This window comes from Mastacembelus armatus, chromosome 15 (genome assembly GCF_900324485.2).
Source record: "Mastacembelus armatus chromosome 15, fMasArm1.2, whole genome shotgun sequence".
Lineage (NCBI taxonomy): Eukaryota > Metazoa > Chordata > Actinopteri > Synbranchiformes > Mastacembelidae > Mastacembelus > Mastacembelus armatus.
Window position 1 is genome coordinate 810,508 of NC_046647.1, and position 25,640 is coordinate 836,147.

General features: G+C 42.2%; 2 protein-coding genes across 4 annotated transcripts in view; one reads left to right on the top strand and one right to left on the bottom strand.

Moving 5' to 3' along the window:
• The window catches only part of pdzd8 (PDZ domain containing 8), a 79,441-nt gene extending 73,763 nt beyond the window's left edge, over nucleotides 1-5,678 (bottom strand). The window contains exon 1 of the mRNA XM_026308724.1: nucleotides 4,617-5,678. Coding sequence (XP_026164509.1) covers nucleotides 4,617-5,491 — 875 coding nt within the window. The 5' untranslated portion in view covers nucleotides 5,492-5,678. The remainder of the gene's footprint in view (nucleotides 1-4,616) is intronic.
• A 2,997-nt stretch (nucleotides 5,679-8,675) lies between these two features.
• On the top strand, nucleotides 8,676-25,456 carry edaradd (EDAR-associated death domain). 3 transcript variants are annotated; one of them, XM_026309480.1, is made up of 6 exons: nucleotides 8,676-8,807; nucleotides 17,530-17,588; nucleotides 17,988-18,030; nucleotides 18,482-18,555; nucleotides 23,293-23,341; nucleotides 23,592-25,456. In XM_026309480.1, exons 2-6 carry the CDS (start codon nucleotides 17,577-17,579, stop codon nucleotides 23,978-23,980), a joined length of 567 nt encoding a protein of 188 aa, XP_026165265.1. In that variant the 5' UTR covers nucleotides 8,676-8,807; nucleotides 17,530-17,576; the 3' UTR covers nucleotides 23,981-25,456. The 3 variants fall into 3 exon arrangements, with proteins under 3 accessions (XP_026165265.1, XP_026165263.1, XP_026165264.1); XM_026309478.1 differs by lacking the exon at nucleotides 8,676-8,807 and adding an exon at nucleotides 9,413-9,593; XM_026309479.1 differs by lacking the exon at nucleotides 8,676-8,807 and adding an exon at nucleotides 9,413-9,593 and having other exon boundaries at nucleotides 18,485-18,555.
• The last annotated feature ends 184 nt before the right edge of the window (nucleotides 25,457-25,640 follow it).

The following is a 25,640-nucleotide window of genomic DNA, read 5'->3' on the forward strand; positions in this document are numbered from 1 at the left end:
TTAAAACAGCCCTGCTAGTATATAAGTCTCTTCATGGCTCAGCACCACAGTACATCTCTGACATGTTGATGCCATATGAACCATCTTTAACTCTGAGAACATCAAGGACAGGCCTTCTGCTCGTCCCCAGAGTCAGGACTAAACGGGGAGAAGCAGCGTTTCAGTTCTATGCAACTAAAACCTGGAATAATCTTCCTGATGATGTTAGACAAGCCTCATCTCTGGCCATGTTTAAGTCCAAGCTAAAAACTTTTCTTTTTAGCGTGGCATATAACATATGACAACTGACAGTGTTTTATCCAGAGTTATTTATCTGCACTCAGTCTCCTTTAACCCTCTGGGGTCTGAGGGTGTTTTGGGGCCCTGGACAAGTTTTGACATGCCCTGACATTTGTGCTTTTTAACATATTAATGGCTAAGGTCTGATAACACTGTAATCACCACAAACTGGGCTACAATAATATATGAGCAGCAAGTTTATACATGATTATGTTTTTGAGAAAACAGTATTTATGGTTAGTGAAAAACTACAATTTTTAAGTCACTGAAATAAGACCATTAAACACAAACACAACATTGGTTCACAAGACTTTTGAGAAATGGATCTTGTAGTGTAAAGTGTTTGCTTCACAATGATGTGAAAGTCATCTTTATCACTCATTCAGAGAAAACAATACATTGATTTAAATTTTCTAAGACACTTTTTGTTTAGAAAGGCCATATGCAGGAAGGTGTGTCTGAGAATGAATAGTCATATGATTTACCTGAGAAGACAAAAGACCAACTCAACGACCAGACAAAGAAACGCATAATGAGCCTTTCAGTCAATGTGGCTGAGAGGGGATTAGTGCATCACAATACAATACAATGCAGATCCAAACGTTCATTATTTGAGTCGTGTTTTTACGACAAGCTAAACTCTTCATCTATGTCTGGAATATAAGAAATGCTTCTTCCCCTGCATAACGTGCCATCACCCAAACGCACAGAAAAAGTGAGTAAATTCTATAATGAAGTTTGACGTTTTATGTCATTTCTCGGGGGCGTGTACATAATTACCTGGTTCACCTCAGATTATTTCCATATGAACACTGCACTTAGTGCAAGGCAGGATCAAGCTTTATTTATACATGTGAACTAAATTTAAGTTTGTTACCACAAAGGGTTATCTTTGGGTTATGTAATGTAGATCAAATGAAATGACATTTGATGATGTCACCCTGGGCTCTGAGAAACTATATTACGCTTCCAAAAATTTGTGGACTGAACAATCAATTACTTGGAGAAAAAAAAAAAAAATCAGATTACTCAATAATGAAAATAATACATATAATAATGAATCAGTTTTTCCTCTTGCAGAACTGTGGGAAAGAAGTGGCTTTAGTCAGGATCTAAACAGGAACAGGGTGGCTCCGATCAGCAAGAGTGGGATAGATGGGAGCTGTGTTTGAACCTGCTCAAAAATTTCTCCCAACCTCTAGAAAGCACCAGTAGAGCGGGAATGGCTAGGGAAGCACGAAGTTAAACGGGAATGGGACGGAAGTTAAGTGGCAACAGCATGAACAGGATGGCATCAGGTCAGGAGTGAGTCAGGATGCAAAGTCTCACTGCTGCTCTGTGCCAATCATTGCCGTTTGACTCATGGTTCATTCCCAACGGTCCCATTTAACACCTGACTCATTTATACTCAATGACCACCGCTAATTACCCTCTCATTAACACCAATGCCATTTAATTCCCGTTCTACTCACGCCCTGCCCTTGCCCAATCAGATCCATACCAGCTCAACGGCTAGTTAAACCCCGCTGTCTGCATTGTATAAAACCGGCAGCCGACCACTGCTGCTCATTCAGATTTTGACTGCTGACCGACCAAATAACACCTCCAAGTTCTCATGAACCAAAATGCCTCCCCATGCAAAGGCCGCAAGAGTCATAAGTGAGCGTAAGAAAGAGGTGGTGCAGGCACCTGCATCACCGCATTCTAGTGATGGCGAGCACGCTGACGTTCCACATACTGTCGATGTCCAGGAGCCCTTATAAAAGGCCAGAGCAGTAGCTGTATAAAAAAAGCAATAGCAGTCCGCTGTCAGAGAAGGACTTGTTGTTCCAAAAGCACAATATTAAGCAGCACACCTTGAGCTCGATCCATGGTGTGCACAAGGCAAATAACTGTTGAATGGCAGAGAGCGGCTGCTTTTGTGAGAAAAGAGCATGTCTTAGTCGGAGTAGTCATCAATACAGCGGGAATACCCTGTGAATTGGTCGTTAGCAGCTTATCTACAGCATAAGTAGGATGGTAATGGAGCGTAATTGATCGGCTAAAAACGGGACCTAGACGTGAAGTAAATGGCAACTGACTGAGTTTAAGGGTATATGTATCATAAGTTCAGCATATTGGTCATAGGTGGAATGTGACTGAAGCCTGAGTAATGTGTGGGTAAAGGGTTTATTTATAAAATTTCTTCCAGCTGCTCCCGACCTGAGTATAAGCGTCAAGTTGGGAGAGAGTGGGAAGAGCGTGAACAGGTCCTGAGTCTGTGGAAAGCGGGTATAACTGAAGTGATGGGGCCCAAGCAAACTACTATTACTCCAGTAGAATTTTTGAAATTGCCAGTTATATTTCTAAAGCCTAAAAGATACATTTTAATAGTGCTGGGCTGTGTTCCAGTCCAAACCAAATATCGGTGTTTATTTTTAACATACCTCAATGCTGGTGTATGTTGCTTACACAAGCATCGGAACGTGGCGCGACACTGTTTGAGAGGGGGCCATTTTCACTGTTGCACTGCTAAACACACATGGTGAGGGGATAGCTGTATGTGTGACAGTGAAGATGGAGGAGAAAGACAAGAAAATGACAAGGTGAGAAAATGAGAAAAGTTCCCAAACTGACACAGCTGACACAGAAAAGTGTTGTGCCAAAAAGAGGAGGCGTGTCTGTTGTTTGAACATACTATGGTTTAAAAAAAAAAATCTGATGTCAACCAAACGACTATTTTTTGTCGTACGTTTGCTAAAGGGACAGACTACGACAAAAAAAAAAGCAAATGCTAACTACCACCACAGTACAGGTGAACTTAACATTGCAAATTGAGAGAAAATTTTAAAAGTTACACACCAGTGTAGTCAGCAATACACAGTTAAAAGTCCAATGCATGTTTAATGGGCAAGCGCTCCTATGTAAGACCAGTATTCTTGTTAAATTACCTATCATTGGTTTCAACAATGGGTATCGGCCTGTACCATCATGAATCTACTGTATCCCATGGCAACATCATCCTCCACCCCTACTTTACAGCACTGTACCATCATACTAAAGTAACATACTTTAAAGCTGTATTTAATTCCTGTTCTTATTCAAGCAAAGACTTAAGCTAAAAACTAACTAAACTGCCAGCACAGTCTCACCTGACTGGCTGCTATTTATTTCCACTTTATCTAGTTCCACCAGTCTTCGGTGGTTATATTGGAAAACAACCACCGTCTTACCTACTATGCATTCAAAACATTCATCATATCCTCACCCGCGCAAATAGCAGACACTTTGTTTTGTATCTGCTCAGGTTAAGCTACACTGGCTGACCCAGCTGAATTATGAATGAATGGCTTGTATGACCAACTTAAGCAGAAATATGTCAGAAATAAAGTGTGAGAGCACAGGTAAATCTGCAGGCTCATCAGGTTGTCTTCCTCAGTTGGGCTCATGACACAGAGAAGGCTCGGGTCCCAGAACCACCACCTTCTTTGCCTGCATCCACACAATCAACACAAACCTCGGTAAAAACTTAGATTCACCCAAATATTTGACCCTGCTATAAAAAGTATGTGTGGACAATGAAGTGACATTTCAGCTCATATTTTCTCTGTACACAGTGAACAAAATGCCTCTCGGATGTAATGATCCTTTCAAGCTGCATTTGCTTCAGAAACACTGCTTTCAAAGTTGACTAGTATATAGTGGTTTCTCTATGAATGGACACGTCGGTGGTACCAGACTGCTGCAGCTCAGAAGATACATGAGATATGGTTGAAAGCTCAGTCAGTAGGTGGACCGTGTCATTTCATTTTCTGGTCATATTACTAGTTCAAAGAACGGTTTTCTGTGAAAACCCGAGCAAACCATTGCTGTGGAGGGTGAGTGTCAAGAACAGCTGCTGACTGAGTGCATCTTGTGGTGACATGGTTTTGTAAGGAAACTCCAGATCGTGTGCTGAGGGCATCCACCCAAGATTTTACCCAGTGAATCCAGTTTAAAGGCCATTGTGTGATATTCACAAGTGCACACTAGTCCTGTTTAAAGTATACAGCACAAGCAAAACCAATATCACCAGTGCTGCAGCTTTAAGGAAGAGTAGTTCAGGTAGTCCTCTTTGATACCTTGAATTGCTCCTTTTAGCAAGGACCGGTTTAGATGCAGTCAGTCATATTTAGTGTGTAACCTATAATGGGCTGATATGGGTTCTGACACATGGAGGTTTATTTCCTTTGCCTGAGTTGTGTCACTCAGTCTCTAGTCTTAGTTATGCAATAGTGTGGTGAGGCCTAGCACACATGTGTACTTATTTGATGAGGAGCTTCTTTAGTCTGACATGGTAAACAGTGTTCTGGGCATACCTGATTTTGTAGTTAGGCAAGGTGTGCTTCTTTTTGATGACCCGTTTCAGCTGGTTCACTATGATGGAGGTGAGCTGAGGCAGCGGTCTCCCTTCGAACTGGGACTTCACCTCGAAGTCCACCAGCGGGTCCTCGAGGAAGGAGAAGGACCAATGGGAGAAGGGCATTCGCGTGAACTGCAGCCTCAACCTGCCCATCACGCGCCTCATCTTGACGAACAGGTAGGCGGACTTCCCAAAGACCAGCTCCACGTCGATGGCCAGGTGGAACCCGCCGTTGTATTCGATGTCCACCTCAAAGTTCAGCTCCTCGGGCATGCCGTCCTCGTTCACATGCACCGGCTTCATCAGTTTGGCTGTTTTAAAGACGGGCAGAGAATTTCCCAGGGAGATGTCCCTGAGGCTGAGTCCCTCCAGGAGCCGACCCGCAGTCTTGGTCTGCAGCAGCTCCTCAAACTCCACCTTGATCTTCTTGGTGAGCCAGTGTCTGACCACAGGGGTGTCTCGGAGCTCTCTGAACAGGAACAGAAATATAGCGTTTAGGAAATTGCATGTCTCGGGTCTGGCCTCATCAGTGGGCTCGCTTTGACCAGGCGGTGGCGGCGGCTGTTTCGGGCTGGAGCCAGCCGCGTCTTGCTGCCTGGCTGAGGCGGCCTCCTGCTGTCGATATGCAGCAGATGTTGTGCTGTCCTGCTGCTGGCTTGGCTCCACATGCGGGGTATTAAAGTAATCCCTCAGTGTGTTTTCGGGCACTACTTTGACATACTGCACTGTCCTGCCCGTGGGCTCGGGGCTCCTCCGGTACAACAACAGAAACTGTAATATCAGCGTGACGACCGCCCCGGACAACGCGGAGACCAGGATTAAGTAGAACATTTCGAGCAGCTACTGTGACACTGTCTCGGTGTCAAAGCGCTGTCATGGTCTAAGGTTTAGCCGTGTTTAACAAAGCCAGTTCCACCTGGTCGCTCTCAAAGCTGCCATATCATCTGCTCCTTCCTGAGCCTCAGCCTGCACCTCATTGGACCAACCACTTGCGTCGATGTGCGTCATGACGGAGGCGACGCGTTCACGGTATGTCGGATTCTCCACTTCTTTCTAGTACTACGAATGGTATGCGAAGCGTTTTTCTAAACCTTTGTCAAAGATGAAGAAGTAGAAACTCGTGTAATTTACAAAAGGCGTTTTCACTGTATGTGGGTGCCGCCTTGGTGAAAAGCAGCAGTGAAGGCTGGCACACAGAAAACTGTTGTGCCAAGAAATTCTTCTACTATTCAGGTATGAATCAGATGTAAAACACTGGATTTGACAGTGATTTCACTTCACAGCACATGGCTGGGTTGACCTCTTATTATATCCGGGTCTGCTTCCCTTAAGAATGTGTAATGGGTCAGTGCAGTGCAGAGACTGGAAGTGCTCTGAGGAAGACCAGATCACTCATTATGACCAATTAATGCAGAAACTCAAGTTATTCTAAGGGGTTTGCATAGTTTTTCTTACCTTTGCATGAAATAATACTATGCTTATATAAATCAAAATGACAAAACAGCTATTTATTTGTGGGGTTCCTTTATTGCATCATGAAAAACTATAACATAATTCAACAAAACTAACAGCTAGTCAGACACTGACAGACAGCACTGACTTTAAGCAAGGTCTGGCTCATACTTGTGTATACATATTTTATCAAAATTGTCTATAGATATCAACATTACAACACTGTTTATGTCATTTTGTCATTGTTATAAAAATACGGGTTAAATCGTCGTTTAAAGCTGGACTAACTGGACTTTCCCATTTATGTTGAAGAGCAGCAGCACCTTAATACTTTATATTTTGTAACACCAGTGTGTTTGTGATTATGACCTAATCGGAGCACGGTGGGTTACTGGTTAGCACTATTGCCTCACAGCAAGAAGGTCCTGGGTTCGCAACCTGGCCTTTCTGTGTGGAGTTTGCATGTTCTCCCTGTACTTGCGTGGGTTTACTCCAGGTACTCCGATTTCCTCCCACAGTCCAAAAACATGTATGTCAGGTTGATTGCCAGCCCTGTGATGGACTGGTGACCTGGTGTACCCCTGCCTTTCACCCAAAGAGAGGCTCCAGCAGATCCATGTGACCCTGGTTAGGAATAAGTAGGTATAGATGATGGATGGATGGACCTGATCAACTTGCACCTGTTTTCTGCTTTGCTTTGTTTTTTGTAGGGCATGTTGTCATTCCTTGACAGTCCAGCAGAGGTCCGCAGTGCAAGCTTGTCCTTTTGCTTCTTTCCTACTTTGAATATTGTGTTTCTCTATGAGCGCAGTGTAATAAGAGTGCTTATTGCTGTTGCTTCAGGTAAGAGTACTGTATCATGCTATGATCCTGACTTTTGCTTCCATATGTGAAGTCTGCCTGTATATTTGGTATTTACTTTTAAAACATGCTACCAAACTGTTATTTTGCAGTACAGCCAACCATCGACCTGATCCAGGCACTTCTCTGAGTTCCTCTTAGCCCAGCCCACTAGAGGTAAAAGTTGGACTTTATCTCTTATAGTTTTGGACTGACATTTCAAGTGAGAAGCCAATGTTGTTAGACGTTTTTATCTATTACCCTGCAAACCCTTCTTTTACCCTGCAGTATAAATTTGTCCACTGTTGCACACTGGACAAATTCATACTGCACATCCCACTCTCCTTCATCGCCCATTGCTTTTTGTGCCCCACATTCTGGTGGTTTCTTAGAATATCATCTTCCACATCATCTTTTTGATGTGTCTAAACAAATACATAAGTCTACTTTAGTTTTGTCCCAGCAGGCTAAATTCTCAGACTCTCAGTACACCAGGAGGGCTGGATGTGGCTGTAGAGTTCCATTATTTCAAGCAAACCAGACAGAAGACACCTCACCCTTTTTTATGGCATGTGGCTGCCATATCATCAAGCACTCTTAGGAGACAACAGCACATCCTCTTTGTCTTCTCTAAATGAGAAAAATCCTGTTATTCCAAAGACTTTTTCCTTTTATCATAAAGATACTTCTTAGGTTTAAACTACACTATTAAACTATGTGCTGCTTTTATTTTAGGACAGACACACTAAAGTCCATGAAGTATGTTCCAGAGAAGTTACTAAGGACAGAAATAATGACGTTTCATGACAGGTTATGACACACTGACCTACAAAACGACAGAACAACTTGAGTGAAAGAAGAAAATATACACAAACTGTCAAAACTAAAACATTCAATAATTAAGCACAGCTACAGTCAGAACAACAGTAGGTTGGTTAATATTGGCTACAATCGTGGGAGTGAAGATGGTTCTTCTTTCATTTGGAAGGAGTAGGCGCGAGGCGCGTCATTATGTTAGCACATTCAATCTAATCTAGGTTTCAATTGGTATATGAGTTTGGTCTAATCTGACATTTTCACTGTCTGTGTGTGTGAGAGATTTCCATCTCTGCTGCTCCCTATTGGTAAAAAGTACCATAAAATCAGGTCTTTTGCTTTTCTTTTTTTATTTCTTCTACTTTCAAGTCAGTAAATTTGCCATCTGGAAATACCTTTCAAGTAATTATACATGAATTTCATTTTACATATGCCTGGACAAACCTAGTCTTTACTTAATGTCTTAAAATTCCATGAAAACACCAAAACAGAAGGTGTTATTAAACTGTCAGTAGTTATGACTCAGCCCCATTTGTTCCTACTGAAGATGTAAAAACTGTGCTGATTAGTTTTGATTCAGTCTACTTGTTGAAGGCATAACATAAAATAACTCTAACTGTGTGACTGTCAGGCAGTCACACAGTTTGAAAGAAACAGCTGACTAAACTATGTTTAGCTGATTACACTTCCTATCATGTTCTATTATGGTAAACCTGTCAGACTTAGTGTGTTGAGCCAATATACTAAAGTCATCACCTAAAGAATGTAAGGCTCTTCCACCTGCAACAGGTACTCAGTTGTGAACATTTGTTTTTTGAGAATTATAATTATAATAAGAGTTACATTAATAATTAGATAACTAAAGACTTAAAGATTGCATTACTTCATTTCATATTGTTAATGCTGACTAAAACTGTGTAATCCTAAAAAAACTGGACTTGGAGACCAACATAAAGTGGCGGCCATCCTGGAGACTGGCCACAGAGACCAGCTAGAAGCTGAAGCCTTTCAGACTCAGACAACAGGAGTAAGCACTCAGGTGAGGACTCAAGTGCTATGGAGCTGGCTATCGCATGGCAGGAGGCCCTGGTGTGGTCCATTACTGGCTGTATTGTAGTCTAAATCACTTGTAGGCTACATTCACAAGTTATGTGCTATTAATCCTTCAGAGTTCAAGACTAAAGCATAAAAAGAAAGTTTTATTGACCACTGCTATCAATGTATGCTGGAAGTACTGGCCAATTTTAGCTTTATGTGGATAGACCAAGTGGAGAAATTACATTATACAAATTTAATATAAAAATCATACAGCATGTGGCATAAATAGCTTGATTTTACATTTTTAACCTTTAAAATGGTGCATTGAGCATGTTTGTGCTTTTTAGCAGCACAGATCATTTTCCAAATCCATTTATTTATTTATTTATTTTTTTTGACAGTCTAATATGTTAATGCAGTATGTAAAATACAAATCACTGTCACTTTATGAAGTGGTGGCAATGGCATTTAATATGATATATAAAAGTAGAAGTATTATAAACGCCCCTAATGGCTCAAGACTCCAAAGGGTTAATGATTTCAGATGTGGAGAGTTTAAATATACGAGGGGAACCTGAAGGCAGCATTGAACCTTTTCGTCACTGAGGTGTTTCATTAGTGAGAGCGGCCGCCGCAGGGCAGGCACCTCAGAGTGGAGCTGTACTGTCTGTTTTTACTCTTCTAATCTCACTTCATATAGTTGTATCATATTGAGGCACATTTATTTGCATGGGAGACGTCACAGTGTCAAAAATGAGCACTTTAAGGGCGTCTAAGGAACCACAAGGTAAGCAAATTATCCTGTTACCTTTGCAGTGTGTGTACTTATTAGTCTAATCATACACTATTCCTTGTCTGAATTTGTTTAATGTATCACTGTCAGTTTTAGACCTCCTGAACTTATTTGGCTCTCATCTGTAATGGCTCATTTCTTTGCTCTAACCATCACCATGTAAGATGTTCTGTTTGACTGGGGGTTTTTTTTAGTAACTTTATTTTTGGGGAAAATAAGAAAATGTTTTCTGTGTAGCAGTCTTCAACCACAGCCAGACATTTTCCACAAAAAGAAAAACCCCATCACTTTATCAGTGGAAATCACTTTGCCTTTTACCCAGTTTAGGTTGAAGCTGTGTTTACATGTGTGGTTAAAAATGAGCATTAAAGTAAAGGTAGGCTATCACAGAACAAAGTATGAATGTCTTGTGGCCGTATATCCTGCAGAGACAACAACTGGAGATCAGAATATAGTTGTCCTTTGTCTGTTTAGTGGCTAGTGTGCTGAAACCAGTGCAGTTTCTGCAGTGCGTCAGCAAATGTTTGCTGTTTGCTTTTTTATTTGCTCTTGCACATGTTAATTCCATACTCAACATCATACACACATCAAAGAGATCTGGCTTTCCAACACCTGCTGAAAGATAACTATGATCTCATGGTGTGTGTGTGTGTGCGTGTGCGTGCGCGCGCGTGCGTGTACCACTCACACCCAACTAAATAAGTTCCTTTATATTTAAGTTTTATATATCTTGTCTTTCCTGGCTGCAGTTTTTTTTAAATAGGTTTCACTCACACTCTGCATTTGATAGAGGAAAATGAACATGTGCTTAGTTACACTGTGGGTTAATGGTTGTTTGTGTGCAGTTGCATATGATCTGAGAATACACCACTGTTCCCTTAACCATTCCTAAACTGTAATTTATAACAGGTCTTGAGTTAAAGCTCTCACAGCAATGTTTAAATGGTTAGGTTTGAACTCTAATGGGAAGGTAGAGCATTATTTAGCTTCTTATTTAAACACCAAATGAGATGTTGTGCAACAGCATGTTCAGTCATTGCTACTAGGTAACTTAGACTGAGAGCAGAGGGATTAATGGTACATGGACATCTGTTTATCCTACTGTAATAGAATAGTATATCTGTGAGGAGCACTAGAAATTAATTCTGTGAAAACTGACCAAGGAAGAATGACATTAAACAACCAAACTAAGTCAGATGGAACACAATGATGTTATCGCTGTTTGCAAATGTGGGTTTGATGCTGTAACAACATTACTATTTTCTAATCAGAGGTCATTTCTGCAGAAACACTGTGCTCAATTTGTACTTAGAGAAAAAACACACGAAAATCCTTCTGACAACGGTCATAATTGAATTCTCCACCACAGCGGGTGGAAATTGTTGAACTTAAATTTTGGTTTGTGATTGAGGGTGTGACTAAAGTGGTGTTTAATAGGATAGTAATGATAGTGATATGTTTGGTTTAAAGTTGACCTGTCCACTAAAACTTGAAATAAGTCTTTTCTTATATTATTTTAAAACTAAAAATAAGATACATTCTTTAAACCCTTGAAGGGAAATTCAGGTGATTATTATTAAACTTATATTATTGTTTGAAAATATACAGACAGATTTTTTTTCAAAACATATCTAATCCAGTATATAGATTTTCTTATGCTTTGAGAAATATTTCTGCCTCCATCCCAATACAATGCAGGAAAGTAGAATTTCATTTGTGGCACAAAGAGCTGACAAAATAACATCCAAGAAACAGAAAACAGTCTGTAGACATGTATTATTGAGAGAGACGTGGCTGACACAAAACTAAAAATACACAGATGAGCTCTTGTTTAGGAAGAGCTGCTGTCCATATTAGAGCTAAATCAACAACACGTCTGTCTGTCTAGCACACCTTCCTAGCCAGAAGAACCATAAATGTGTGGTGCATGTTTAAAATGTTGTTGAGGCACTGGTTGAACAGTGAAGTGTGAAGTATGAAGTGTTAGTTGATAATGTTGGTGAGCACATTTCTGAACTGATGTCAGTGCCAGACTAGATGTTTCCCGTAGTTTCAGTCTTTATGCTAAACTACGCTAACAAACCACTTCTGCTCCAACCTTAAAGAAATAAGACCAGTATCGCATTTTCAACTAACTCTCAGAAAGAATGCAAATAAGAGCTTTAAGAGCTATGTCTGTTGATTTGTATATACACACACACACAGTGAGAGAGACATCCACAACCAGCTGTGTTATACATATAGCAGGGAGTTTGTATGTAGCTGCTCTCAGTCTAGACTTTGCTGTGGCCTCAGTGAGTTATTGGCATGCCATTCGCCTCCATTCATGTGTGGAAAGAAACTCATGACAGAGCAAACAGCCTACTACACAGGCTGTGTAGGAACTGTGCTTTGTCCTTTCATGGGTGGTCAAATGGAGAAAAGCAGGGTTCACCTGTGTGGAATTATGGCCTTAAGCAATGTATTATGATGTGGTTTATATTTCATCTCTTGAACTTTATCCAGAACAAGCAGTTACAAGCCCCTGCATTCCCAGAGAAGGAGAAACAATGCTCAACTGATCTAGGGTTTGACTTACACTTGATAATTGGGTGACTGGCTGTACGTTCTTATTCTTGATGCACTGTAGTAAAAGAGGAATACCACCCAAGGCTGCAGTGGTAAATCATGTACCCTTAGCTTTTCATGTTTGTGTAGATTAGCTACATCATATACACTTCACATTACTGCATAATTTTATAAAGAACTGTTTTTGTGTTGACATCCTACCCCCTAAACAGCCTTACTATATGTCCATTGCACAAATTCAACTATTCATTTAAAGGTTTTCATATTAGCTTCCGTATATACGTTCAGAGATTCAAACCAAAAACCCAACAAATCCCTTATGAGCAAGCACTTGGTGACAGTGGAGAGGAAATACTCCCTTTAACGGAAGAAAAAACCTCCAGCACAACCGGGCTCGGTTTGGGCGGCCATCTTCTTCGACCGGTTGAGTGGATAGAGCAGAGAGAAAAGAACAGCAACAATAAACACCAAACAGAGACACTGCAGGTTGGTGGGGCCAGTAACTGCACATCAGCAATATACAGCTCCAGGACCAGGGACACCTGCAAAAGGTACAGAGAGAGAGGGAGAGAGTCATTTTTAATGTCAGTCATGGTGTCTGCTCCCAGGACATGGTGAGACTTTCACAATAAAAGTCTAGGGGAGGGGAGGGGTAGGGGAGCTCGGGTAGGGGAAAGTTGTCCAGTCTAGCAGCATAACTAAGGCATGGTACAGGGTCCCTAACTATACGCTTTTTCAAAAAGGAAGGTTGATGGGGTTGGTTCTAGCTCAAATATTGTAGAAAGACATTGTTGTCCATCCATCCATCTATCCATCCATCCATCTATCCATCTTCTTCCGCTTATCTGGGGCCGGATCGCGGGCGCAACGGTCTAAGCAGGGAAACCCAGACTTCCTTTTCCCTGGACCCTTCCTCCTGCTCTTCTGGGGGAAACACCGAGACGTTCCCAGGCCAGCCGAGAGACATAGTCCCTACAGCGTGTCCTGGGACTTCCCCAGGGCCTCCTCCCGGTGGGACATGCCCGGAACACCTCCCCAGGGAGGCTCCCAGGAGGCATCTGGAACAGATGCCAGAGCCACCTCAGCTACTTAAACTCAGATACTTAAACTCCTCCACCTGAGGCAGGATCTCTCCCCCAGCCTGGAAATGACAAGCCACCTTTTTCCGGTTGAGAACCATGGCCTCGGATTTGGAGGTGTTGATTGTCATCCCAGCCACTTCACACTCTGTTGCAAACCGCCCCAATGCACACTGGAAATCCTGGCTCGATGGAGGCAACAGGACAACATCATCTGCAAAAAGCAGAGATGAAATCCTGTGGTCCCCGAACTGGACTCAATCCGTTCCCTGGCTGCGCCTAGAAATTCTGTCCATAAAAATAATGAACAGAACCAGTGACAAAGGGCAATCCTGCCTGAGTGCAACATGCACTGTGAACAGGTCTGACTTACTGCCGGCAATGTGAACCAAGCTCCTGCTCCGTTTGAACAGAGGGAGCACCTCCCACAGGATGTTGCGAGGGACACGGTCAAATGCCTTCTCCAAGTCCACAAAGCACATGTGAACTGGTTGGGCAAACTCTCATGAACCCTCGAGTACATATAGAGCTGTATATAGAGCTGGTCCAGTGTTCCCTCCAGGATCCGAGGTTCGACCATCGGCCGGATCCTCCTCTCCAGCACCCTGGGAGACCTTCCCAGGGAGGCTGAGGAGTGTGATCCCTCTATAGTTGGAACACACCCTCCAGTCCCCCTTCTGAAAAAGAGGGACCACCAACCCGGTCTGCCAATCCAGGGTTACTGTCCCCGATCGCCATGCGATGTTGCACAGGCATGTCAACCATGACAGCCCAACAACAGCCAGAGACTTGAGGTACTCGGGGTGGATCTCATCCACCCCCAGTGCTTTGCCACTGAGGAGCTGCCAAACTACCTCAGTGACCTTGGCTTGGGTGATGGACAGATCAGCCTCTGACTCCTCAGCCTCTGCTTCCTTTATGGAAGACGCTTCAGTGGGGTAAAGGAGATCCTCGAAGTATTCCTTCCACTGTCTGACAGTATCCCCAGTCGAGGTCAGCAGCTTCCCACCTCCACTGTAAACAGTGTTGGCAGAGCACTGTTTCCCCCTCCTGAGGCGCCGGACTGTTTGTCAAAATCTCTTCGGGGCTGACCGATAGTCCTTCTCCATGGCCTCACCAAACTCCTCCCATACCCGAGTTTTTGCCTCCGTCATCGCCTGGGCTGCAGCACTCTTGGCTGCCTCAGGAGTCCCACAAGCCAACCAGGCATGGTAGGATTCCTTCTTCAGCTTGATGGCATCCCTTACCTCTGATGTCCACCACTGGGTTCAAGGATTGCCGCCACGACAGGCACCCGAAACCTTACGGCCACAGCTCCGAGCCGCTGCGCCCTCCGACAATGGAGGTGGAAAACAAGGTCCATTCTGACTCAATGTCCCCAGCTTCCCTCAAGATCTGTTTGAAGCTTTCTCGGAGGTGGAAGTTAAAGACCTCTCTGACAGAAAATTCGGCCAAACATTCCCAACAGACCCTCACAGTACGTTTGGGCCTGCCAAGTCTGTCCCACTTCCTCCTCCGCCAGTGGATCCAACTCACCAGTGGTGATCAGTTGACAGCTCTGCCCTTCTCTGTCCAAGACATACGGCCGAAGGTCATATGACATGACTACAAAGCCCGACGAGCCCGACTAGCTCTAGTCGGTACTGCTCAATCTCCAGCACAAGCTCAGATTCCTTCCCCCAGTGAGGTGACATTCCATGTCCCTAGAGCCGGTCGAGGTCCCCGCCTTCAACCACTGCCCAATCCACAGATCACCTGCCCCTTATGGATCCTCCTGCGGGTGGTGGGCTCACAGAAGGGTGGGCCCATGTCACTCTTTCGGGCTTTGCCCGGCTGGGCCCCATGGGGAGAGACCTGGCCACAAGGTGCTCGCCAGCGGGCCCCAACACCAGGCCTGGCTGGGTGACGGGCGACGTCACGGTCCGTCCGACGTGCTGTTTTCTTCATCATAAGGTGTGGTTGAACCGTTCTTGGTCTGGTCCATCACCTAGGACCTGTTTGCCTTGGGAGACCCTGCCAGGGGCATATAGCCCCAGACAACATAGCTCCTAGAATCATTCGGGCATTCAAACCCCTGCACCACGATAAGGTAGCAGTTCAGGGAGGGAGACATTGTTGTCATTAGACAAAATTTGGGTTTTGTAGGATTGTTCAATGTTGATTTTAATTCCTTCTTGTGATTAGGGCACAGTCACCTGGATCAACATTTAGAAACGGGTGGCAAAATATAATGCTTAAAGATGCTCAAAAACAATCACCCCTAGTGGTAACATGGACAACTAGCAAGCTTGCAGTACGTTCGGCCTTGCTTTCCCCACATGAATCAGCATACAGATTCCAAACTCAAATAAATACTTGTTACTTTCTAGAAATAGGTGTAGGGGCAGAGACTGAAAGCATGGAATCAAAGTGCAACATGTCAACATTTCCTGGTAGTTATGTGTGGGCAGACCTACAGATGATGTAGTGATCTGGGGATTTACTTATCATTTCCCTTCTAGATTACACTGACTGTCACATCCTGTGTTGTCTCCTGTTTAGTGAAAATATTACGCTTAATAAATCACACAAAGTAGAGTTACTGGCAGCAAGGAAATACAGCCCCATACATTGGAAATCTTTACAGAGGAGTTTGTGTGTGTGTGTGTGTGTGTGTGTGTGTGTGTGTGTGTGTGTGTGTGTGTGTGTGTGTGTGTGTGTGTGTGTTGGTGTGTGTGTGTACCTGGTATTACTCACATGGTGGTCCCCCACCATGTAAATCATTCAATTTTATGGTCATGAGTTGGTGTAAGGGTAATGGAAGGTGATACCGTATTTTCCAGACTATAACTCACACTTTTTATTCCTCTGGCTTGTCCTTTGACTTATACACCAAAGCGACTTATATGTGTGTATTTACAGTCATTTTGTCCAGTAGTCACTAGTGTTAGATGATCCTCTTGACTCTATTGAAGATAATACTCTACTGCTGAAAAAGTAAAAACATTTATGATCACTCCTAGTGTAACACATGAATGAATTTCATAATGCACATTCTGCTTGTTGTTATATCTAGCCTACGTTCATCAGAGGCTAATTTAGACTATAGTTGGTATAATTAGAAATGTGACTTATGCACTGAACTGTGTGTGTGTGTGTGTGTGTGTGTGTGTGTGTGTGTGTGTGTGTGTGTGTGTGTGTGTGTGTGTGTGTGACTAAAAAGAGACTAGTACTCCAGTGTGATTTATAGCCCAGAAAATACGGTGGATAGGTTAAGGTTATAAGGTAAGGTGTGTGTGCGTTGTGATGAATGAATTATAAAAATGAGAATTATTTTTTTCTGTGGTCATTCTAGACTTCACTATTTAGAATAATTTACAAGCCAGTTGGGGAGTTGTAGTAAGCAGTTTAACAAAACTTGTTAACGTGTTGTGCTGCTGTAAAACATTTTTCTCTTTGAGTGGAATAATTTTCTTTTTACCTGTTTGTCTTAAGGGAAGAAAGCTAATGGACAAAATGACATATTGTTGTATACAACTGGTCATACGATATACAATAATGTGATTATTGTACCAAAATTCACACTATGTATTGTTTTAAATCAGTCTGGTTACAGTGTTCACTAGGATCCGCAAACATGACTGCTCTCTCTTATCAACAACATTTTTAAAGCGAAGCCTGCTAAAACCTGATCACATAATCCTAATTCAAGTTTCCCATGCAAATTAAAGTTTCACCATCATAGAGTGTAACCCAAGAAAGGCCAGAACAGTTCTTTATTTAGAGCCCTTTGGATACAACAGCTTTACAGTGACGTAGACTGATGACGGCCCTCCTGTCCAGGTATTTTCTGGGGCTGAAAAGCTGCCTTTGTGCTACTCTCCCAACTCATCCATGAATATGTTTGTTAAAAGTAGTGTTAAAAGCGCTATCACAAGCTGGCCTACTACCTCACACTTAAGACCCTTTATTATGTGTCACTTATGAAGATTGAATAAAAATAGGCTCATAACAAAAAGCAGTACCATGTAAAGGCTTTCCTGCACTTATAAATACAGTTCTCATTTAAATGGTCATGATGTGTCACCTGTTACTACCTAGTTTTACTGCCTAGTTTTACTGCCTACACTGACATGTCAAAAAACCACGTCATGCTCACACACCTCAAAATTGTCATGGTTGGAGGATGTGGTTTTTCTGTGGCCCTCTGTTGTTGATATTTTTGTGATGAAGGAAGTGGATGAAATGAGCAGGAGTGACAAACGATGTTCACAGTACTGAACCTTCATCCTTCTTCATAACAGACAGACCCAGTTCTGAACCTGTGGAGGACACAGACACCACCAGCTTTATGGCAGCATTTGTGAGCGTTTTTTCTTTCTTTATTCTTCCCTTCAGTCACCACTATATATCTGTCTCATTGTCTTGTCTTCTGCAGTTTGTTCTTCCTTAGAAAACAGACTTTTGTAGTAATCTGCTAAGAAATGTACCAGAAGTGAGCACACTGTACTGTGAACGCTGGAGCCTGAGGGCTCATTTTGGAACAAGTTGTAGCAGGCTGTCCTTGGTTTTGCATACACGACAGTAACCTTCTTCTACAGACTACATGTTGAGTGTTGCCTCAGTCTAATGAACAGACTTAATATAATCCTCTCACAAAGGAAGTTAACAAACCAGACAAACCTCAGGCTTCTTTCTCAAGTGTCTGTTTTGAAATTTATATTGTATAATATTGTAATGTCTGCTCTTCTCTCTTCCACAGTCTTTAGAGGCCAATTATCCAGTGCAAGTGACCGACCCTCATGGTAAAGAAAGGAGTCAAATTACAGTGGTCTATTTTACAAAGTTTATATGAACATATTGTTACTTGTATCAGTAATCATACATTTCACATTGTCTCAGAAATAAAGCTATGCTGGGATTAAATTTGTGCCATGGAAGTAGCCATCATTCTAATAGGAGAATTACACTTGTCCAAAGGGTACTATGGGTATGCTTTGTGATGTAGATTCCTGTGACATACGTAGAGTACAGCCCGCAAAAGTATAATTACTACTTGAATATATCATGACAATTGTTAACTAACTTTATGTTTATAAAGTTAGTTAACAAAGGCCTGGCTCTCTCCAAGACAAATTTAGGTTTTATTTTGTGGAAGTATATTCTGTTACTGGGAGTAGTGTTCAAGCACTGATTGAGTTACAGTGATAAATTCATACCCACAGTTTTTTTTTTCTGTCTGTAATTTGTCTCCAGCAGACACTGTAACACTCCACCTGAGCTCCATGCCGTCTGGATACCTGAGTCCCTCATCAGACAAAATAAGACAGGCCAGTATTACTACTTTCAGTGCATGTGCACTTCTGTTTGAAAAATTAGCCCTAAATCATCATCATTTACAGTGACTCACTTCCACAGGTGTTACACACATACATGAAAAAAAACATACATTTACCTTTATGGTACCTAAGTGCCCTATTAAAATTAGTTTTGTGTACACTTTTCACTTTCTTATTTGCATTGATTTACTGAAAACCAAAAAACTGTCTACATTTTAGTCTACCTGTGAACCTTTGTATAACAGCTGTGAAGCATTTTGCAACTGTAGGACAGTGGCATTAGAACAAGTATCAGTCAACATTGAATTATGTACCTGGACTCTGCTAACATTAGTTTATAGTATTACTATAGCCCGATATCACCAATAGTACTTGTACAGCATACAGCACCTTCTGTCCTTAGAACTTGAAATCACATAAGGAAAAACTCCACAATAACAACTTCCGCAAGCAACTTCAGGAAGAACAGCAGAGGAGGGATCCCTCTCTCAGGACAGATAAGCCTCATGTGTTGTGTGTACAGAACAGTTGAAAATAATACATTTAGAGTATGGAAAACCAAAGTGACAAAATATACAATGTAAACAACAAAGAACATGGTCCAGGTTGATTCCAACAACTTCCTGTTAGGGGTGTGTATTTTAATGTTAGACCCAGCTGTAAATACACAGCATGAGTTTGAATTAATGTGGATTTAAAACTAAACACACCTTAGCAAGAACCAGTGGCATCATTAAGCATAATATTTTGAGCTCAGCCCTGAATATATACGGTCTTGTCAAAGCTTAACTCTTAACACTAAGTTAACACTAGGTTAGGTTTAAGGCCACAGACTGATCTTGGATCCTTGGAGTGGAACTAATTACAGTGTCAGGGAGAGAGGTAGTAATTTAGTGATGCACATGAAGGTGAAGTGGGAGGAAGGTGCAAATTCACTGACTAAAAGTCGTAAAAGCATGGAATGCTCTGATGAGAACACCCATTCAGGCGTTCTTGTATATTTCAAGAAGAACAATGAAGGTAATTGAGAAAACTAGAACATTAAACTGTGTAGGCTCATGGCCAAAAGTTGAATCCATTACAGACATAACTTCTGGATGCAATTCAAACTAGTGGGGAAATTTACTGCCAAATGTAAGTTGTCACTAAGTTACACACATTGCTCTAAGTTCAATTCAATTCAACTCAATTCAATTTTATTTGTATAGCGCCAAATCACAATACAAATCATCTCAAGGCACTTTACAAAAACTAAAACTAAAAACCCAACAATTCCCTTATGAGCAAGCACTTGGTGACAGTGGAGAGGAAAAACTCCCTTTAACAGAAGAAAAAACCTCCAGCAGAACCGGGCTCAGTTTGGGCGGCCATCTGCCTCGACCGGTTGGGGTGAGTGGATAGAGCAGAGAGAAAAGAACAGCAACAATAAACAACAAATAGACACTGCAGGTTGGTGGGACCAGTAACTGCACATCAGCGATATACAGCTCCAGGACCAGGGACACCTGCAAAAGGTACAGAGACAACAGAGAGAGAGGGAGAGAGCACAAACTAGGGGAGAGAGAGAGAGAGCACAAGGTTAGTGACATACAATGATGGAACATACATGAGGTGGGAGGAGAGAAGAGAGGGGAGGGGAAGGGAGGGGGGGGGGGGGGGGGGGGGGGGGGGGTTAGGGTCGGGGAGCTCAGTGCACCGATGGTCCTCGGGCAGTCTAGGCCTATAACAGCATAACTAAGGGATGGTTCAGGGTTGCCTGAAGCCAGCCCTAACTATATGCTTTGTCAAAGAGGAAGGTTTTAAGTCTAGCCTTAAAAGTACAGAGAGTGTCTGCCTCCTGAACCCAGGCTGGGAGCTGGTTCCACAGGAGAGGAGCTTGATAACTAAAGGCTCTGCCTCCCAGTCTGCTTTTGGAAACTCTGGGAACCACAAGTAGACCTGCACTCTGAGAGCGAAGTGGTCTATTGGGATAATATGGTACTATGAGGTCTTTAAGGTATGAAGGAGCTTGATCATGAAGGGATTTGTATGTGAGAAGAAGGATTTTAAATTCTATTCTATATTTTACAGGGAGCCAATGAAGAGAAGCCAATATAGGAGAAATATGATCTCTCTTGCGGCATTCTGGATTAATTGGAGGCTTTTTATGGAGATATAGGGACATCCAGATAGTAATGAGTTACAGTAATCTAGCCTTGAGGTAACAAATGCATCAACTAGTTTTTCTGCATCATTTTGAGACAGGATGTTCCTAATTTTAGAAAAGTTATTTCTGAGATTTTTTTGGCCCAAATATAATGACTTCTGTTTTCTCTGAGTTTAAAAGTAAAAAGTTACTGGTCATCCAGACCTTTATGTCAGTTAGACAGGTTTGAAGTCTGGTTAACTGGTTTGTGTTAACAGGTTTAATAAATAGATATAACTGAGTGTCATCTGCATAGCAGTGGTAATTAATAGAGTGCTTCCTAATGACATATTCTAAAGGAAGCATGTACAGGGTGAACAGAATCGGTCCTAGCACAGAGCCTTGTGGAACTCCATAACTAACTTTTGTTCGTGTGGAAGGTTCATCATGGACATTAACGAACTGGAATCTGTCCGATAAATAGGATTGGAACCATTTTAACGCTGTTCCTCTGATACCAGTCACATGCTCCAGTCTCTGTAATAAGATGTTGTGGTCAATGGTGTCGAATGCAGCACTAAGGTCGAGGAGGACAAGTATAGAAACAAGTCCATTATCTGCGGCTAAGAGAAGATCGTTGGTGACTTTTAACAGTGCTGTTTCTGTACTATGATGTGCTCTAAATCCTGATTGAAAATCTTCAAATAGTTCATTCCTGTGTAAGTGGTCTGATAGCTGCTTAGCAACCGCTTTTTCTAGGATTTTAGAAATAAATGGCAGGTTGGATATTGGTCTATAATTAGCCAAGACTCCTGGATCAAGACTAGGCTTTTTGAGAAAAGGTTTGATTACTGCAGTCTTAAAGGCCTGTGGTACGTAGCCTGATACTAGAGATAAATTTACCAAGTCTAATAAAGATGAGTTCATTAATGGCAGGGTGCCTTTAAGCAGTCTAGTCGGGATGGGGTCTAAGAGACATGTTGATGATTTCGATAAAGCAACTACTGATGTAAATTCAGAGAAATCTATGGGAGAGAAGCAGTCTAAACATATCTGAGGTCCTACAGATGATTCAAGAGCTACTGTAGTAGAAGATTAATTTATTGCAGGTATAGGAAGCATCTGCTGAATTTTATCTCTAAGTCCATCCATCCATCCATTATCTATACCTGCTTATTCCTAACCAGGGTCACAGGGATCTGCTGGAGCCTATCCCAGCTCCAAGCTGAGCGGTTAGCACCACTGCCTCACAGCAAGAAGGTCCCGGGTTTGCAACCCAGCCGATTTGTGTAGAGTTTGCATGTTCTCCCTGTGCTTGCGTGGGTTTTCTCCAGGTACTCTGGTTTCCTCCCACAGTCCAAAAACATGTATGTCAGGTTGATTGGTGACTCTAAATTGGCCATAGGAGTGAGTGTGAGTGTGTGAGGTTGTTTGTCTCTATGTGGCCCTGTGATGGACCGGTGACCTGTCCAGGGTATACCCCTGCCTTTCACCCAAAGAGAGCTGGGATAGGCTCCAGCAGATCCAATTAAATTCAAATTATTGTGTGGCCACTGAAGAATGGATAGTAATTCTTATACAAAATATTAAAACATTAAGCACCTTAACAAAGAGGGAAGCTAATTGCTCAGGGATAGTACAGCCTGGAGTACATCTTTTACATAAACAACCAGATGGAGACTGAATGACTGAGGTGAACTGGAAAAAATGTAGAAAAGGTCATGTAAACAAACTTGTTTTTAGATAACAATTGTTGTCTGTGCTATAACAGTTTTGATGACATTATTTATTATATAAGTTGGTGAAACCTTCTCAACCAACGACTGCCTATCTCCCTCCAAAGAAAACAGCCCACTGCAATTATGACTTAGTGATGATCATTTCAGTTGCTAAAAACAGTGTGAGTAATGTTGTAAATGAATGAGCACCTTGGTGTTGGAGCCATGCTAGCAGCAGGGCTCTAGGCCTGGAAATGTCTGTTGATCAGAAACTGAAATATGTCTGTAGCTATCCCCGACTGTTCCTCTATCACTACCATTCTTCTGCATGAAATGTCTCCAAAACTATAAGCTGGTTTTTCATGTGGTACATACAGTTCATTCATGCCCTTCTCATACTTAACCGTAATAACACTGGTGACAGCCCCAAAACCTTTCATCTATTTGATTACAGAGTAGCAACTATAAATATACTTGGTGACTGGCTGGTACCCAAGTGGAACCCTGGAACTTGCCGTTTTTTGTGTGTCTGCACTGTGTAAAGTGAAAAAACACTCACAAATGGACTGATGCCGCAGTCTAAGCTGCCTGCATGACAGAACATTCAGAGAGATCTTGAGGGATCACACCAGTGTTCCCGCTGCTAGTATGAGTTTGTGAGAGGGCTCCCAGATAAACATAATGTTTCAACAGAAGATGAGTCTTCACCAACACAGAGCACAGCCTCCAAAGCAAAGACAAGAAGCCTTATCTAAAAAGGGGATGACAGCTGAAAAAGTTTGGGAACCAGCGCTCTAATGTTTTCATAGTTAAGGCAGGTTTGTAATTGGCTTTGATGGGTCTGATGTAACTGACAGAACTCATTTATGGCTTTCTGTGCTGCAGCCAGTTGAAGATGTTGAGGAATGCACCTGCCCAACATCTACGTCAGCAGGTAAATCAGTCCTTAAAGCAAATCCTTACTAAATCATTCTGTATAAAAACTGCATTAATTTTGGACTGTTACATATCCACAGCAAAGTATGGCCCTGCTGTTCTGTACCTACCTGGAAGTAACTGCATAAATGAAGAAATTCATTAAAGTCAAATTTATTCCCACTGAAATGTGATATTGATATACTGTAATTTGTGATGTACACATTCTGTTAAGCTAACTCCAGCTTCTTGTCCAACTCTGAGCTCAGATTATCCTAAAGAACTGCAGTTACTAAACAGCCCCTGTGAAAAGTGCTGCTGCCCAGCACCTCCTCCCAAAATCAGCGACCTCATGAATGACAAGGATCTTCTGGATTTACTGCGACTCAAACTGGATCCAAACCACTGCACCGTCAAAAACTGGAAGAACTTTGCAAGTCGCTGGGGGATGAGCTACGATGAACTGACCATGTTGGAGCACCGGACCCAGGGCTCATTGTCTCACAGCCCCACCCAAGAGTTCCTGCTGCGCTACAACCAGAAAACAGTTACTGAGCTCACTGAACTTTGCCGCATCTACCAGCGCATTGATGTGCTGCGACTGCTGCAAAGCTGGATAGAGAAGGACTGGCCATCACGTTGGCAACAGGCTCATTAAGACTTTTGGCTTTCTGTTTATTTATCCTCTCTCTCTCTCTCTCTCTCTCTCTCTCTCTCTCTCTCTCTCTCTCTCTCTCTCTCTCTCTCTCTCTCTTTCTCTGTCAGTGTTGGATTTCTTAAGGATTTCTTCTTCACGTGTTTGGCTTGTTGAACATTTTTAGCCATTCTCATGGTTTGACTTTTCGGCAGTGTCCGCCTGTTGGTCCAGGCTGAAATACTGCAACAGCTGCTGGATAGATTGAAATCTTGTAGAGATCCATATCTATGGCTGACTACAGATATTCATGGTTCTCAGACCCTGTATCCTAATGATCCTAATGATCCAATGAGATTTTGAGTGAAATCTCTCAACAACTATTTGAAAATCTTCTGTTAAAATATTTCTAGTCTTATTCTCCTCAGGATGAGTCATGATATTCTTGGCGATCCCGGGGACATTTTCTTCAATGCCATGTGGTAAAAATTTGACAAGGTCCAGTATTTAGTTGATGACCAGATAGGTGCAAAGTACAGCCTGCTGCAGAGTCTTAGGGTGCAGAGGCAAATGCAAGTCTAATGCATGTGGGTGTGTCCAAGAATTGTTTTATTGACCACATGTTTTGGCTTACATTGGGCTCAGCATGGAGCAGCCAGGTGCAATGTGGACAGAATACATTATTAGTGAATGAATGCATCATCAGCAACTGGAATTAGGGCAATTGTCAATATTATTTAGTGCCTGTCATCTCAAGGCATTTTACATAGAAACTCAACAAATACCTTATGAGCAGCACAGTGGAAAAACTCCCTTTAATGGAAGAAACCTCCAGCAGAACCAGGCTTATTTTGGGCGGCCATCTGCATCTTTTCTCTGACGGAAAATAACAGAAATGTTGAATGAGCAGCTCCCCTCATTCTCTTTAAAATCACTGCAGGAACCATGACTTTGATTAATATTGCAGATGCCAGGATGTGAAAATACACGCAATGCTATGATGAAAGAATTGCATATAAATAATTTCAGGGGGTTGTCTCTGAAGTGTGCCTAGTTATTATCAGTTTGATTACCCTAAGGTTTATTTACATGTAGAGAAATTTAATGAAACAATAAAAATGCATCAGAGTCACTGCATTTGCTGTTTTGTACCAAAAGTGAAATGGATTGCAGTCTGCAGGAGTGAGCAGCATGTTGAGCAGGTGTTGCCCTCTTTTTTCCGCCCTAAGCCACTTTTATGGGGTTCACATGGTGTGTATTCCAATAGTGGGTATGTCTTTGTGAAACTCGATCACTTGAGGAAACTGTAACTAAGCACAGTGAGGTTGGGCTGACTTCCCTGTTATCAATAAAGCCTATAACATGATTTATCGGGACATCAGCGGGGTAGTTTATTTTAACATTATTTATTACTCATCATTTTATCATGTAGTTTTATTTATCATGGATCTGTGCGCAGTTTAAGTGTCACAACTGCAATTCTCACGGACCAACCGTAGACGACCTAGGCAAAAGAGGCTGGGCTGCACCATCTAATATGTTTGACCACATTCATGTCCTTAGTCCTGGCAATGTGCATCTACTGTAACTGTGTATAAAAACAAACAAAGCATAAACAGCAGCAGAGTATTTATTTTTGTACTATTTTTTGGCAATAACACTCACATAACATTTCATGCACACC